Source organism: Aquarana catesbeiana, linkage group LG12, assembly GCF_042186555.1.
Source record: "Aquarana catesbeiana isolate 2022-GZ linkage group LG12, ASM4218655v1, whole genome shotgun sequence".
NCBI classification, from domain to species: Eukaryota; Metazoa; Chordata; class Amphibia; order Anura; family Ranidae; genus Aquarana; species Aquarana catesbeiana.
The window spans coordinates 5,396,123-5,410,673 of record NC_133335.1 but is presented as its reverse complement, the minus strand read 5'-3'; the positions used below and the strand labels follow the sequence as shown (position 1 = coordinate 5,410,673).

The 14,551-nt window shown below is 44.3% G+C and overlaps 1 protein-coding gene across 1 annotated transcript in view; it reads right to left on the bottom strand.

Annotated features, from left to right (window-relative positions):
- The window catches only part of LOC141113852 (ABC-type organic anion transporter ABCA8-like), a 111,355-nt gene that overhangs the window by 79,305 nt on the left and 17,499 nt on the right, over positions 1-14,551 (bottom strand). The window contains exons 2-9 of the mRNA XM_073607175.1: positions 13,579-13,786; positions 13,221-13,373; positions 11,610-11,707; positions 8,363-8,589; positions 7,982-8,120; positions 1,202-1,387; positions 695-842; positions 270-435 (exon numbers count right to left, since the gene is read on the bottom strand). Of these exons, the coding sequence (XP_073463276.1) occupies positions 270-435; positions 695-842; positions 1,202-1,387; positions 7,982-8,120; positions 8,363-8,589; positions 11,610-11,707; positions 13,221-13,373; positions 13,579-13,786 (1,325 nt within the window). The remainder of the gene's footprint in view (positions 1-269; positions 436-694; positions 843-1,201; positions 1,388-7,981; positions 8,121-8,362; positions 8,590-11,609; positions 11,708-13,220; positions 13,374-13,578; positions 13,787-14,551) is intronic.

Genomic DNA, 14,551 nt, shown 5'->3' with positions numbered 1-14,551 from the left:
CCTACAGTTGACCTCCCTCTGACCTGCATTTGACCTGCTTTTAAGCTGCTATCACCTTGCTTCAAGCTGCTTTGGCCTTCCCCTTGACTTTCATGAACAGAGAAACAGTTATTTGACACAAGCACTTAATTTGCTTTTGCATTTGCCTCTTGACTTTGAGTGCTGCTTAGCTGTTAGTTAGTACTCCCAGATCCCTTTTCAACTTTCCGTAATCTAAGGGGCCTACCGTGTGTGTCTTCTACAATGGACAGAAATGGAGACTGTAGTACCTAATCGCTTCTTTTCCTAGTAACTCATTGGGAACTTCTTCTACATAGTGCTCCAAGTCCTCCTCTACACGTTCTCCTTCTCCTAGCGGTACGGGGGTCATATTCTTTTTTGACCAGAATGAAGGTCTCAGGAAGAACAGCGGCTCGTGTCTCACTCCGTGTTTATCTGGCATCAAAAGAAGACAAGTCTGATCAAGGCCATGATCACAAAATAAAGCCAGCTATAGAGTTTGTTTGCAAAAGCTTTGAGACCTGTGTGCATATAATGACATCATAAGAGTGACATCACAGTGACCAAGGCAAGTCAAGGCACAAGCTGCCTCTCAAATTTGGCATTCTTGTGGCTCCACCTGAAACATTTTGTTGTTGGAACAGCTTGATCCACCATTAAATGATGAGAATAAGTAGCAGCCGTTTGTCATCACCTGGAATAATCTTATCAAAATAAAGAGTGAGGATGATATAAAGCAGTGAGTCTAGAGATAGGTAGATGGCGCTGAAGAGTATGTGGGAGGAGTCACCGCTGATGTCTGAGAAGAAGGTCCCTTGATAGTTGTTTTGCATGTGCATGCTCTAAAAACACAGAAGCCATAATTAATGAGCGCATTTCATGCCAGCAATATGAAAGTCCATGCAAAGCATCACAGGCGTTTTCTGAAGTGTATTTAAACCAAACCGGTGCTTTGTTCATGCAAGGCAGGACAACAGGTTAACATTAATACCCTCCCCTGAAGAATCGTTCCTTCACTCCTCCACTGTTACATTCAGCTGCCAAGTGAAGAAGACAACCAGGAATAGATGAGCATATTACTTACTCCCCTTCCTGTCACATGACTGCACTGGTGCTTGGTGACTGGTACATGTAGGGGGCGGGGATATGTTCCTAAGCCCTGTGTAAGCTCCAAATACAGCTCCTAATAATAAATGGTTACCTCCAAGATCCCGACGGCAAAGGAGAAGGGGTGGAAAATGCTCAGAAAAACTTCCAGAGATTTGGGCATGACGATCATCAGTGGCAGGAGGCCCAGTGCAGCTAAGAAGAGAGTGATCAATAACCCCAGAATCGCTGTCAGGCGGTGCTTCCTGAAGAGGGCGCTCAGCATGCAGTTAAAGCAGACCTGGGGGTGCGGAGGTAAAATATTTATCAGGGAGGTTGTGTTCATAAAAAGGAGCTAAACAGGAAAACTCCCTCCATAAAACTAATTTTCTATAATGTCCCTCGTGTGTTAATGATCCCTTATGAAACCCTTGTGAGGTAAACTCTAACAGGATGACATGGAATTCACTCTGTAGCTTGTGTATCATAAACAACTGTCATTTCTAAAATCCCCTTTTCTTGATCATACATCACGGGACACAGAGTATTCATTACATAGTGGGTTAGATGGGCACCATCGGTGATTGGACACTGGTTAACCCCAATTAAGGAGAATTCCTCCCCTATATAACCCCTCCCATACGGGGAGGACCTCAGTTTTTTCACCAGTGTCTAAGGTGGTTGGTCTTGTAAAACATGTGCTGTGAAGAAAGCTCCAGTTTGGTCCCTGCGGGGGCTTAAGGGGCTATGCTGACCGGATCCATATCTCGGGCCGATATTTTGACTCCCAAGATGGTATGGTACCCGGGCCTCGTCATCCGAAGAAGCAAGGTTTTGCCTGTAAGTCTGTCTTTGGAGGACTGGGCTCTGAGAAAACCAGGCTTGGTGTACTATTAAAACAGTGGCACGAAAGTTTCTGGCAGAGTCTTTTACAGGTCCAGGTAAGAGGTTTCTCTGAGTAGGAACCGAAAAAACCCTGAAGGTTGGCACAACGCTACCCGCCGAGATGGGTGAAGGCTGGAAACTGTCTGTTCTCAGCAGTTCCTGCGGCGGGGATAGGTAAGAGAAGTTAATCCTATATATATATATATATATATATATATATATATATATATATATATATATATATATATATATATATATATATATATATATATTTATATTACAAATGGATTTTCTTCAATGAGTAGTTGCATGTCTTACCAGATTTCCACCACTAGAGGGAGTAAGGAGCAAACTTACATGCTTTTCAGACACACTCAGTGATTAGCTGGTGTCCAATCGCTCACTTCCTGCACTGCAGGTGTGCAGACGCCAGGTGGCTAATTTAAAAGCCCAGAGCGTTCAGAGCTCTGTAAACAGATGGACACAGAGAGTGTGGGCAGTGAGCATCCTAAAGTGGTCGGATCCAGGCTAATTCTAAGACACCTACTCGGCATCAGGTTGTGCAGCATTAAGCATATATGTATATTGTGAGACTTTTAGCACAACAGTGATTGCATATGTACTAGTACCTCTGCTTTGTAGTTTGGGACTATGTCTCCTCGTAAGAGGGTCTCGGGGGGAGGTAACAAAGGCACAAGAAAGTCACCGCCTGTGTCTAGGGGTCCTAAAGATGCCTGCAGATTACCTGCCCCCCTGCAAGACTGCAGCCAGCCTCACAGGATGAGTCAGTGCCCCTGTCAGGTTTTGCAGCCTCTCCTAATGTTACAGCCCCAGCGTATGTCACAGAGGATTCCCTTAGGGCTACATTGGAGGGTTTTGAGGGAAGAATTATGAATCTTATTTCAGCTTCCTTAAAAGATAGCAGAAAAAGGGGTAGATTCCCTCCCTCTGCTGCACTTTCTCTTTCAGATGATTGTTCTGACAATGAGGAGAGATCCCTATCCAGAGATAGGGATCAAGAGCAGTCTGAGGATTCAGAGGAAGAGGAGAGAGCCTCTTCCTCTCAAGCACTCAAGAAGCAGGTCCAGTATTATACTGAACTATTGCGTTCCACATTTAAAATGCCCTCTGCTGAGGCCGCTACATCCTCTGTTTCTTCCCTGGGGGTCAGAAGGATCCCACAGACTGCCTTTTCCTTTCCAATTCATCCTTTAATGGATAAATTGTTGTATGAGGACTGGGGACATCCCGATAAACTGTTTACTCCTCCTAAAAGGTTTTCTATATCCTCTGGAGGAAAGCTTCACCAAGAAGTGGGAGGTCCCATCCTGTCTCTTGTGTGAAAAAAAACCTGACCTGTCCCTTGGACAATGCTCATGTGTCTCATACACCATACACCTTGGAGGGTTGGGTCTGGGTGGGTGGGAGTGGCTTTTTATGGGCTGGTGCTGGCTGACACATGGTCATACGCTTACACACATAAATGAAGGAGCTCTCACTTGCGAGGAGTTACCACCCGCTTAGGCTCTGAGGAAAGGGGTTCTCCCCAGAAACGCGTCAGCCATCGCCTCACCAATCTGATGTCTGGTCCAGATTACGCTTTGATGTCCGCTACTGCGCACCTGCAGCTTTTATTCACGTTTAACTTATACGATCGTTTGTGAGTATCCATTTGTTGTCCTATTTTTTTAATAAACGCTATTTGTGGTAATGCACTAGGTCGGTGCGCCCTCTTTTTCTTTTTAGATTTTTCGTAGCCCATGAATACCCAATGTTCTGAAGAGGGCTGCAAGACGGCAGACACCACTGAAGCATTTTGGCCCCATCATCATCATTGAGGTTTTAGTCACTCGAGCGCAGGAGAGAGATTCTTTGTCTGTGTTTTGTTATATATGGGAGGAGAATTTATGGCATCTGTCACGGAACGTCCCACACCCCGCTTGAGTGCTTCCGTCAGTATACCACTTCCTTGTAGTCTGGATACAGAAATCAGATATTCCAACCGCTCTGAGCACAAAACAAGGCGACACTTGTTTGTTGCAAACGTGGACTGACTTTATTTAGAACCAGAATACAGTCTTATATACAGGAGAAGATGAGGTTCCCCCCTCCTGCTCATATTACTCTAACAATACAAACGTAACCTAATTAACATGAGCTAGTTTACTAAATCATTTAAACCAGACCAGATGACTCAGAGACATGACCTGTAGGACACAGACTTGTGGGCACCAAGCTTCACACAGTAACAGAGTTAATTATCATAAGTACAACCACAGGACATTTTCTCACAATAGCAACAGCTCCAATAGGAGTCGTCCCGTCTCCTACATTGTATAGAGGACAATGTGATCAGCTCACTCAATTAACATAAATACAGGGATAATTAGAACAAACAACAATGTGTGGAATACACTTAGAACCTGTGGTAAGCCAGATTAAACTCATTTACATTAAACACATTATAGCAGAGAACAAGACAGGTAGTTGGAGTTGATGACACCAGCATCTCCTCACAGTATGTGTCCCAACAGTATGAATCAAACAACATACAATATATACACGACTGAGTCTGATTAGTACAGTTCAGACTGGATTTCTAATTCACCTCACAAAGTATTGTTACATTGAAAATCCAGGGCCCATAATCAAAAGGCAAGAGGCTTGCATTCAGTCCTCTCCAACAGCCTCTGTCCCGGCTAGGTCTGTCACAGCATCAATAGATATCAAGGATGCATATCTTCATGTGCCGATTTTTCCCGCTCACCAAAGATATCTAAGGTTCGTGGTAGACCAGAGCCATTTCCAGTTTGTGGCCCTTCCTTTCGGTCTCGCTGCAGCTCCTCAAATTTTTAAAAAAATTCTAGACCCTCTCTTAGCAAATCTAAGAGCTCAGGGCATAAATGTGGTAGCTTATTTAGACGATTTGCTACTCATACAGCAATCGGTGGCATACCTGAACCGCGCTGTCTTCAAGACAGTAAGACATTTGGAAAGACTAGGCTGGATAATCAACCTAGAAAAGTCTTCTTTGCAACCTTCAACAAGGTTGGAGTATCTAGGCATGATCATAGACACCGCTCAAGGCTGGGTGTTTCTACCAGAGCCAAAGGTCAAGGCCGTAAGAGCTCTAGTCCACTTAGTATTAAGCAAAAAGAGTCCATCCATTCGGCTATGTATGAGACTGTTAGGAAAGATGGTTGCCACTTTCAAGGCTGTTCCATTTGCCCAGTTTCACTCAAGGCCCCTGCAGAAAAGCATTCTCGCAGCTTTGAACAAAAAGACTCATGCCTTGGATCTTCCGATGTGCCTATCCCCAAGGATACGCAAAAGCCTCATTTGGTGGTTACGAACCAAAAATCTTTTGAAAGGCAAAGCCTTTCTTCCACTACAATGGAAGATTGTTACCACAGATGCCAGTTTGACAGGCTGGGGAGCAGTTCTGGAAGAAACATGCACGCAGGGAAGATGGTCTGCAACCGAGAGACGCTTGCCCATCAATATCCTAGAAATTAGGGCAATTTACTTGGCCCTCATGGACTGGTCTTACAGGCTACAGAGTCATCCTATTCGGATACAATCCGACAATGCCACGGCTGTGGCTTACATCAATCACCAAGGAGGCACCAGAAGTCTGGATGCCCAAAGGGAGGTGAATCGCATTCTTGCATGGGCAGAAAGCCATGTTCCCTGTCTGTCTGCGGTATTCATCCCAGGAGTGGAAAATTGGCAAGCGGATTTCTTAAGCCGTCAGCAATTATGCCCAGGAGAATGGTCCCTACACCCTGACATATTCCAGACCATATGTCAAAGGTGGGGAACACCAGATGTGGATATATTCGAGTCCAGATTCAACAGGAAGCTGGGCAAATTTGTGTCCAGAACAAGGGATGTACTTGCTCAGGGGTCAGATGCTCTGACAATCCCATGGGATCAGTACAATCTAATGTATGCCTTCCCTCCGAACCCACTTCTTCCGCGGTTCCTGGGAAGGGTCAAAAGGGAAGCAAAGTCGGTCCTTTTAGTACCCCCGGCTTGGCCCAGACGACCTTGGTATGCAGAGATCGTAAAGATGGCAGTGGGCAGGCCTTGGATCCTCCCATTCCGGCCAGATCTGCTCACACAGGGTCCGATTTGCCACCCTGCTGTACGAAGTCTAAATTTGACGGCTTGGCTGCTGAAACCCACATTTTAAAAGACCGTGGGCTCTCGGAGTCAGTCCTTTCCACTCTGGTAAATGCCAGAAAGCCGGCCTCCAGGCTTATTTACTACAAAATCTGGAAGGCATATGTTTCCTGGTGTGAACCCAGGGGATGGCATCCTAGAAGGTATATGATTAGCAGAATCTTGACCTTTCTTCAGTCAGGCTTAGAAATGAGATTGGCTTTGAGCACTATCAAAGTCCAAATTTTGGCTTTGTCTGTATTTTTTCAGAAGCCAATTGCTTCACATTCCCTTGTCCGGGCCGTTATTCAGGGGGCACTGCGGTTGAATCCACCAGTCAAACCTCCAGTATGCCCATGGGATTTGAATTTGGTGTTGTCGGCTTTACAGGGACAACCCTTTGAGCCACTGCACCTGGCTCCTTTAGCGCTTTTTGACAAAAAAATTAGTCTTCTTGAAAGCCATATCCTCTGCTAGGAGAGTATCAGAATTGGCAGCTTTTTCTTGTAAAGAGCCATATTTAATTATTCACAAGGACAGGATTGTTATGCGTCCTAATCGTTCCTTCTTACCTAAGGTGGTTTCAGGATTCCATTTGAATCAAGATGTAATCCTACCATGCTTTTTTCCAGATCCGCAGTCCGCGGAGGAAGAATCTTTGCACACTCTTGATGTGGTTAGAGCAGTCAGTGTCTATCTGCAGGCAACCGCTCAGATAAGGAAAACTGATTGTTTGTTTATTCTGCCAGATAGCCATAAGAAAGGCCAAGCAGCGTCAAAATCCACTCTTTCTAGATGGATTAGACAAGTTATTTTTCAGGCTTATGATATCAAGAGGAAGACTCCTCCTTTTCATGTGAAAGCGCACTCAACTAGGGCTGTTAGTGCTTCTTGGGCAGTGCATCACCAGGCCTCCATGGCTCAGATCTGTAAGGCTGTGACTTGGTCTTCAGTCCATACATTTACCAGATTCTATCAGGTGGATGTAAGAGGGCAAGAGGATACTGCCTTCGGGCGCAGTGTACTGCAGGCTGCAGTTTAGTTCCTCTGGTCTGTTTGCGGTCTATATTTTCTGATCTGTGTCTCCCTCCCCTCAAATGAGCATTGCTTTGGGACATCCCACTATGTAATGAATACTCTGTGTCCTGTGATGTATGATCAAGATAATAGGATTTTTAAATACTGCTTACCTGTAAAATCCTTTTCTTGAGAGTACATCACGGGACACAGAGCTCCCGCCCTTCTATGGGTTTTACGTGGTTACCTATTGCTTTTCTACAAAACTGAGGTCCTCCCCATATGGGAGGGGTTATATATTGGAGGAATTCTCCTTAATTGGGGTTAACCAGTGTCCAATCACCGATGGTGCCTATCTAACCCACTATGTAATGAATACTCTGTGTCCCGTGATGTACTCTAAAGAAAAGGATTTTACAGGTAAGCTGTATTTAAAAATCCTATTTTTCATCCTTTGTTGCTTCCCAGCCCGGGGGTCTACTACAACTGCTTTGCAGTCACTTCCTGCCTACATGGGCTCCAGCCATGGCGGCATGCCATTTCTCAGGGCAAATTTCCTGATGGTGACAACACTTAACTATGCCTTTAAATGTGTGTTGAAATTGCCACTTGTAGCCTCCCTTGGAAGCCCTTGTGACAACACAGGAACATGACTGGGAGACTACGATAGAATGTTGTCACCCCATAACAGGAAGTGCCTGAATAAATACCTTCTTGGCAGGATTTTCAAATGGCTTTTGAAAAGACATGTTAAAGCTTCTATGAAGTTTTAGTGATTTGGTTTACACCTTGAATGTAGAAGTGGGAATAACACATCATCCATACTTACTGTTGCTATGCCGTAAAGGCTGAAAAGAAGAAAAATAACTCCAAAGGAACTTTGCACAAACACATAAGTGGTGGCAACCAGAGCCATGAGGGTGGCGATGATGATGGCACTGATAGTGTACAGCAACCCCCAAGACAACCTGAAATACAAGATGATGACAACGTATTGGAGATCTTCTAAAACCAGAAAACTCCAACCAATAAGGAACGTTTTACCTGTCAACTACCTGTGACTCCTCACCCCACCCCCTGCTGTGCTATAGTAAGCCACTGCTTTACTACCTATACTAGGGACATCCATCTTGAGCTCTTTATCTCCTGAAAATGATCCCTAGCAAGAATATACAGTATATATTCATTGGGGTTGAACAACACCACTCACCAAAACGCCAGATCTTTCAGTCCCATCATCCTCATCATCTCTCTGGTTTTCCTCCTCTCCCGGGTAATTTTCAACGTCATGAGATAGGACAGCGAGATGAAGCACATGCTCATGACATACATGCCAGTGCCCATGTACGAAACCACCATCTCTGTTAAATTAAGTGATTTCATCTTCACCACCTCAGTGGTCGCCAAATCATCCCATAGCGACTGCTTTGTCTTTCTCTGCAAAATATTGTTTGCTTTTTTAACTATTATATATATATATATATATATATATATATATATATATATATATATTATATTATTAATAATATTTTTCTGTTAGAATTTAATCCCAACCCCACTCCCCCCACCCCCACCTTTTTTTTTTTTTTGCATACTCTAAGCTGGGGAAATACTCCACCATTTTCTCACATAATGTCAATGGTTTGAATATACCAGAAAAAAAGATCTAAAATACTAACTGAACTTATATAGACAAATAGTCTTCCTAAAGGCAGGGCCATCTTTAACAAAGGGCAAAAGGGGCAGCTTTCCCGGGCCCAGTCATTGTTGTGGGGCCCGAAGCAGCTGCCTCTTGAGCCCACAAACAGTTGAAAAATGGATTCCGGGAAGGCCCAAAAATATGTTTGCCCAGGGTCCACTCAATATTAAAGACGACCCTGCCTACAAGAAACTCATTTTAAAACCTTACAGATGCCTCGACTTACAAACTATTTTTTTACAAAAGCATATCACGCAACGAGCCCAATCGCCAAAAGCCAAAGGAGTCTCCGTCCTCCTCAGCAAAAAACACAAACTTTACAAATGATACAAAAACTTGCTGACCCAGAAGGAAGATATATTTTTGCTCAAAAGGAACACAAAATGACAAGCCAGTAACACTAGCAGATGTCTACTTTCCAAACAAAGCACACATCTCATTTTGCCAACACATTACAGATGAATTAAAATGGTTTGCAAGTGGATGCGTAATGATGGGAAGAGATTTTAACATTCCTATCAACCCTCTGAAAGACACATCATCACAGAAAACACGTTTCTCATATAAAATACTCAAAAAAGTAAAGTCACTTCTACAATTACAATTACTGACATTGAGAACATGGAGAACATAGAGAACAATTCACCCAACAGAAAGATTTTACTTTCTACTGTAACCCTCATAAAAGATATATAAGAATTGACCAAATATGTACCATATATACTCGAGTATAGGCCGACCCGAATATAGGCCGAGGCACCTAATTTTACCACAAAAAACTGGGAAAACTTATTGACTCGAGTATAAGCCTAAGGTGGGAAATGCAGCAGCTACTGGTGAATTTCAAAAGTGCCCATCATCAGGTACAGCCTATCAGTGCCCATGAAATGCAGCCTGCCAGTGCCCATCATGTACAGCCTATCAGTGCCCATGACATGCAGCCTGCCAGTGCCCGTCAGGTACAGCCTATCAGTGCCCATGACATGCAGCCAGCCAGGGCCCATCAGGTACAACCAGCTCAGAGAAGGAAGGGCTGAGCCCAGCCCTGACACCTGCAAACATGGCCTGTTAGGGGTACTTGAGCAGTGACGGCCCATCCATAGAGGGCGCATGGGCGTCGCCTCCCCTATCCATACGTCCGGCCCCCTGATCTACATATCAGTGGCGCCGGATAATGGATTCCAATGGCGAGGTGGGTGCTTTTTTTTAAGCACCCGATTAGAGCCAGAGGCTCTAATAGGCTTCAAAAAAGCCGCAGAGCATTGCGCTCCGAGCCCACCCAGTTGTGTGACCATAGCAAATTAATTTATCACACTAAACTTCCTCCCTGCCAGTCAGGAGGCAGGTCTTTGAGACCTGTTTCCCGATTGGCAAAAGCGTCAGGCGATCCTATTGGATGCCTAGCGCTTTGGCGGACGAGAGAGGAGACACATGGCCGCTGCGGCCGCTGCCCGCTTTCCAGGAGAAGAAGAAAGGACACCATAGCCCTGCCACATGAGCGGGTAAGTGCAGGAAGGCCCACGGGGGAGGGGGCTGTCTCAGTGCCATGCCACGCCACGGGGGGGGGGTGTTGTTTGTTTGCCCCCCCAAAAAGAAGATCCCACCAGCCTCCACTGTACTTGTACTCGTGCAAATGCTTCGATCCGCCTTAGAGATGATCGGGGCGGCGGTGGGGGTAGTTACAAGCACCGATCTCCCTTTGTGGCTTTCAATAAAGCAGCTGACAGCTGCGTCTCCTCCTCTCCTTCCCGCAGCTTTCATGTTTTTTTATTGAAAGCCACACAGGGAGATCGGTGCTTGTAACTGCCCCCACCGCCGCCCCGAAAACCTGTCCCGACTGTCCCCTGTATCCTCCTTCGGCTCCCCGAGTCCTCTGTGTCTTTCTCCGGTCCCCCTCCGTGTCTTCCTCTGGTCCCCGTCCATGTCCTCCTCCGTGTCCTCCACCGGGTCCTCCACCGTGTCCTTCACCGGGTCCCCCTCTGTGCTCCCGGGTCCTCCGTGTCCTCCTTCACCCCGCCCCAGGACTGTCAGCATGGGGAGTGGAGGAAGGAGCCGGTAAATTAGTCATTTACCGACTCCTTCCTTTTTCTGACTGAACAGAGTCAGTGATCACTGACTGTCCATTCATGACTGAGCATCGTAATCTGTGTTTCCTCTGCTCCAGTTTATGAATTTTCTATTTTCTAATTTAGAATTTCCGAATTTTTGACTTTATGAAATATACGAATTTTCGTATATTCGAATTTACGAGTATTCTGAAAATTTGTTTAACGGGTTTTCGTTCATTTGGATATTTCCGAATTAACAAATTTGTTGAAATTCGTTAAAAAAAAAAAATTGGAACGAAACAAAATACACAAGTTTCTTTGTAAGACATTTTCTTAATGTTATATGTATAGACATTTTTGTTACTATCCATTTCAATTTAAATTATATTGCTTTTTACTTTATTTTCTTTTCTTTTACGTATTCAACCTTTCCTTTTCAATAAACTTTTAGTGTGAATAAAAAAGAATTTAAAGAAATGTAGGAAAGGGAGTAAGAGATCAATAAAATAGCAACTTTGTGTTGGGTATTTCTTTAGAAAATTGAAAACTCCCCAAAAAGGGAAAGCCCACCTCTCAGAAGTCCTCATTTGAAAGTATTTCCCTTGAAGTTTTGTCCCGGTGACAATGGTCTTCAGGATGCGTAGAAGTGTATTTAAAATTTGAAATGGTAGAACTATTCTCCCTGTGAAATTGCATGTGCATTTGCTCACCTCAACAATGGCAGAGTCAATGCTGGCTTGTAGAGAGATGAACCCCACTTCCCAGTACTCCAGGTGGTGGCAGCCGTATACTGAACTTATACAAAACCCTGGAGGAACACACAGAGAGCAAAGACAAAAACCTGAGTTTACTGCATCTCATTATTTACATTTTTGTTTTTCTGCATGTTTCCGTAAGTAAAAAAACAAAAAAAATATATACATAGTATGATTCTATTATGCACTCCTGTCAGTGGCAAAGAAAAATGTTTACTTTCTCTAAGGGTGGCATTCTTCCCACTGATCACCAATGTAAGGGACATTCTTCTCACTGATCACCAATGTAAGGAACATTCTTCTCACTGATCACCAATGTAAGGAACGTTCTTCTCACTGATCACCAATGTAAGGAACATTCTTCCCACTGATCACCAATGTAAGGAACATTCTTCTCACTGATCACCAATGTAAGGAACATTCTTCTCACTGATCACCAATGTAAGGAACATTCTTCCCACTGATCACCAATGTAAGGAACATTCTTCTCACTGATCACCAATGTAAGGGACATTCTTCTCACTGATCACCAATGTAAGGAACATTCTTCTCACTGATCACCAATGTAAGGAACATTCTTCCCACTGATCACCAATGTAAGGAACGTTCTTCTCACTGATCACCAATGTAAGGAACATTCTTCTCACTGATCACCAATGTAAGGAACATTCTTCTCACTGATCACCAATGTAAGGAACATTCTTCTCACTGATCACCAATGTAAGGGCCATTCTTCCCACTGATCACCAATGTAAGGAACATTCTTCCCACTGATCACCAATGTAAGGAACGTTCTTCTCACTGATCACCAATGTAAGGAACATTCTTCTCACTGATCACCAATGTAAGGAACATTCTTCTCACTGATCACCAATGTAAGGGCCATTCTTCCCACTGATCACCAATGTAAGGAACATTCTTCCCACTGATCACCAATGTAAGGAACATTCTTCCCACTGATCACAATTGTAAGGAGCATTCTTCTCACTGATCACCAATGTAAGGAACATTCTTCCCACTGATCACCAATGTAAGGAACATTCTTCCCACTGATCACCAATGTAAGGAACATTCTTCTCACTGATCACCAATGTAAGGAGCATTCTTCTCACTGATCACCAATGTAAGGGACATTCTTCCCACTGATCACCAATGTAAGGAACATTCTTCCCACTGATCACCAATGTAAGGAACATTCTTCTCACTGATCACCAATGTAAGGGACATTCTTCTCACTGATCACCAATGTAAGGAACATTCTTCTCACTGATCACCAATGTAAGGAGCATTCTTCCCACTGATCACCAATGTAAGGAGCATTTTTCCTGTTCACCCCCAATTCATTGGTATAGCAGGGGTTACCAGAGACCTGAAAGGTATTTTATGGGTTCCTCTGTGGTAAAATGGTTGAAAAAGACTGAAGTAAACTTTCATGCAAATGCAAAAAAGAAAAAAAAAGAAGTGGCAGTATGAAGGTTACAGCTTGAAGATGTTTTGCCAACCTGAAAGGACGTAAAAACCGAGACCTCCATGGTACTGCTGAAAACTGTCTATCTGCTCTCTTACCTCTATCAGCCAAGTGGGGGCTCAGTATGGTGTAGTGAAGATATCTGATAAAATACGTAAACTCGTTCTCAAATTCCACACCAACGATGACCTTTTCAGCATTAACTGCGTCCAGGAGGTCAGAAGTATTTTGGAATTCTTGCACCGATATTTCTGGAAGGAAGAACCGTTACTTTTGTCATTTCCATTCATTCATGGGGGTGGGGGTTAATTCTCGGGGTACCCCAGCTTTGTACACACATATAACTCTTGAATGGGAACTAAAAGGTTTTATAAAGCAGTCAGGCCCTCTGGTGACCCGCATACACTTCTAATTCAGCGGAGATGACCACCATGCTCAGCTTACAGCTGATCTTACCTGGGATGATGGGGCTTCTGCTGACCCTCTGCATTATGTCCCAGATGGCTGGGGTTGTAGGGATGTAGCCAACTGGAAAACTTTTGCTGCTGAATCCATCCAGACGTCCCAGAACCTCGGTCGGCACGTACGAACTATGCCTTAGATCGTGTCTATCATCCAGCATTGTAAGGAGCAAGTAGATCAGCACCAAATGCTGGAGCCACTCCTGAAAACCAAAGATGTGGTCACCACCATCACCAATTTGGAGAACACTTCGTTATGTAGACAGGTGTCTCAATTTTTTTTTTTTTTTTACTGTGAGTTAATTACACCTCCCATTTTACTGGGTGTTCATGGTGCCGCCCCCTATTAGTGGCAGATAAATACAAGGGAAGAGCAGCTTTGTGGGTTGGTTGGCGCTTGCTCCATGAATGGGGATTAGACAGGAGATTATGTTGCTATGTTACTAAATTTTTCCCAATCCTTCTCCTCTTGGTGAGAACCCAGTTGGGGTTCCAAGGTCATGGACATGGACATTATGGACTTTGTGGACTTTCTGCATTTACAGGTAGGAGCTAGCATGGAGCAAAGGGTGACAGGAGGCACCAGAAGCTAGAGAGATCTATTGAATTGAACTTTGAACTAGATTGATGAGGCCGCCTAGTGATGTGAAGCTGTAATTGATGGAGTGTGATACGCCATGGCAGAAGTATGATGAAGGTATTGCCATCATGGCATGGCACTTTATCCGTTATAGCTTCACATAACATGGCAGTGCCATCAACAAAGTTCTGCCTGCTCTGAAATCCTTTGAGGTTACATATAAAGGGATGCATGCATGGCATGTCACATAACATGGGCCAAGACACTGTAAAGAGAAGATCCCGCAGTAGTGTCCTAAAAAGTGGTTAAGCCAACCCTTGAAGGGTTGTGTTGCCATTGCCAGAGACTGCAGTGCAAGTTTCGTAAGTGCAGTATAGCGGCCAGCCAG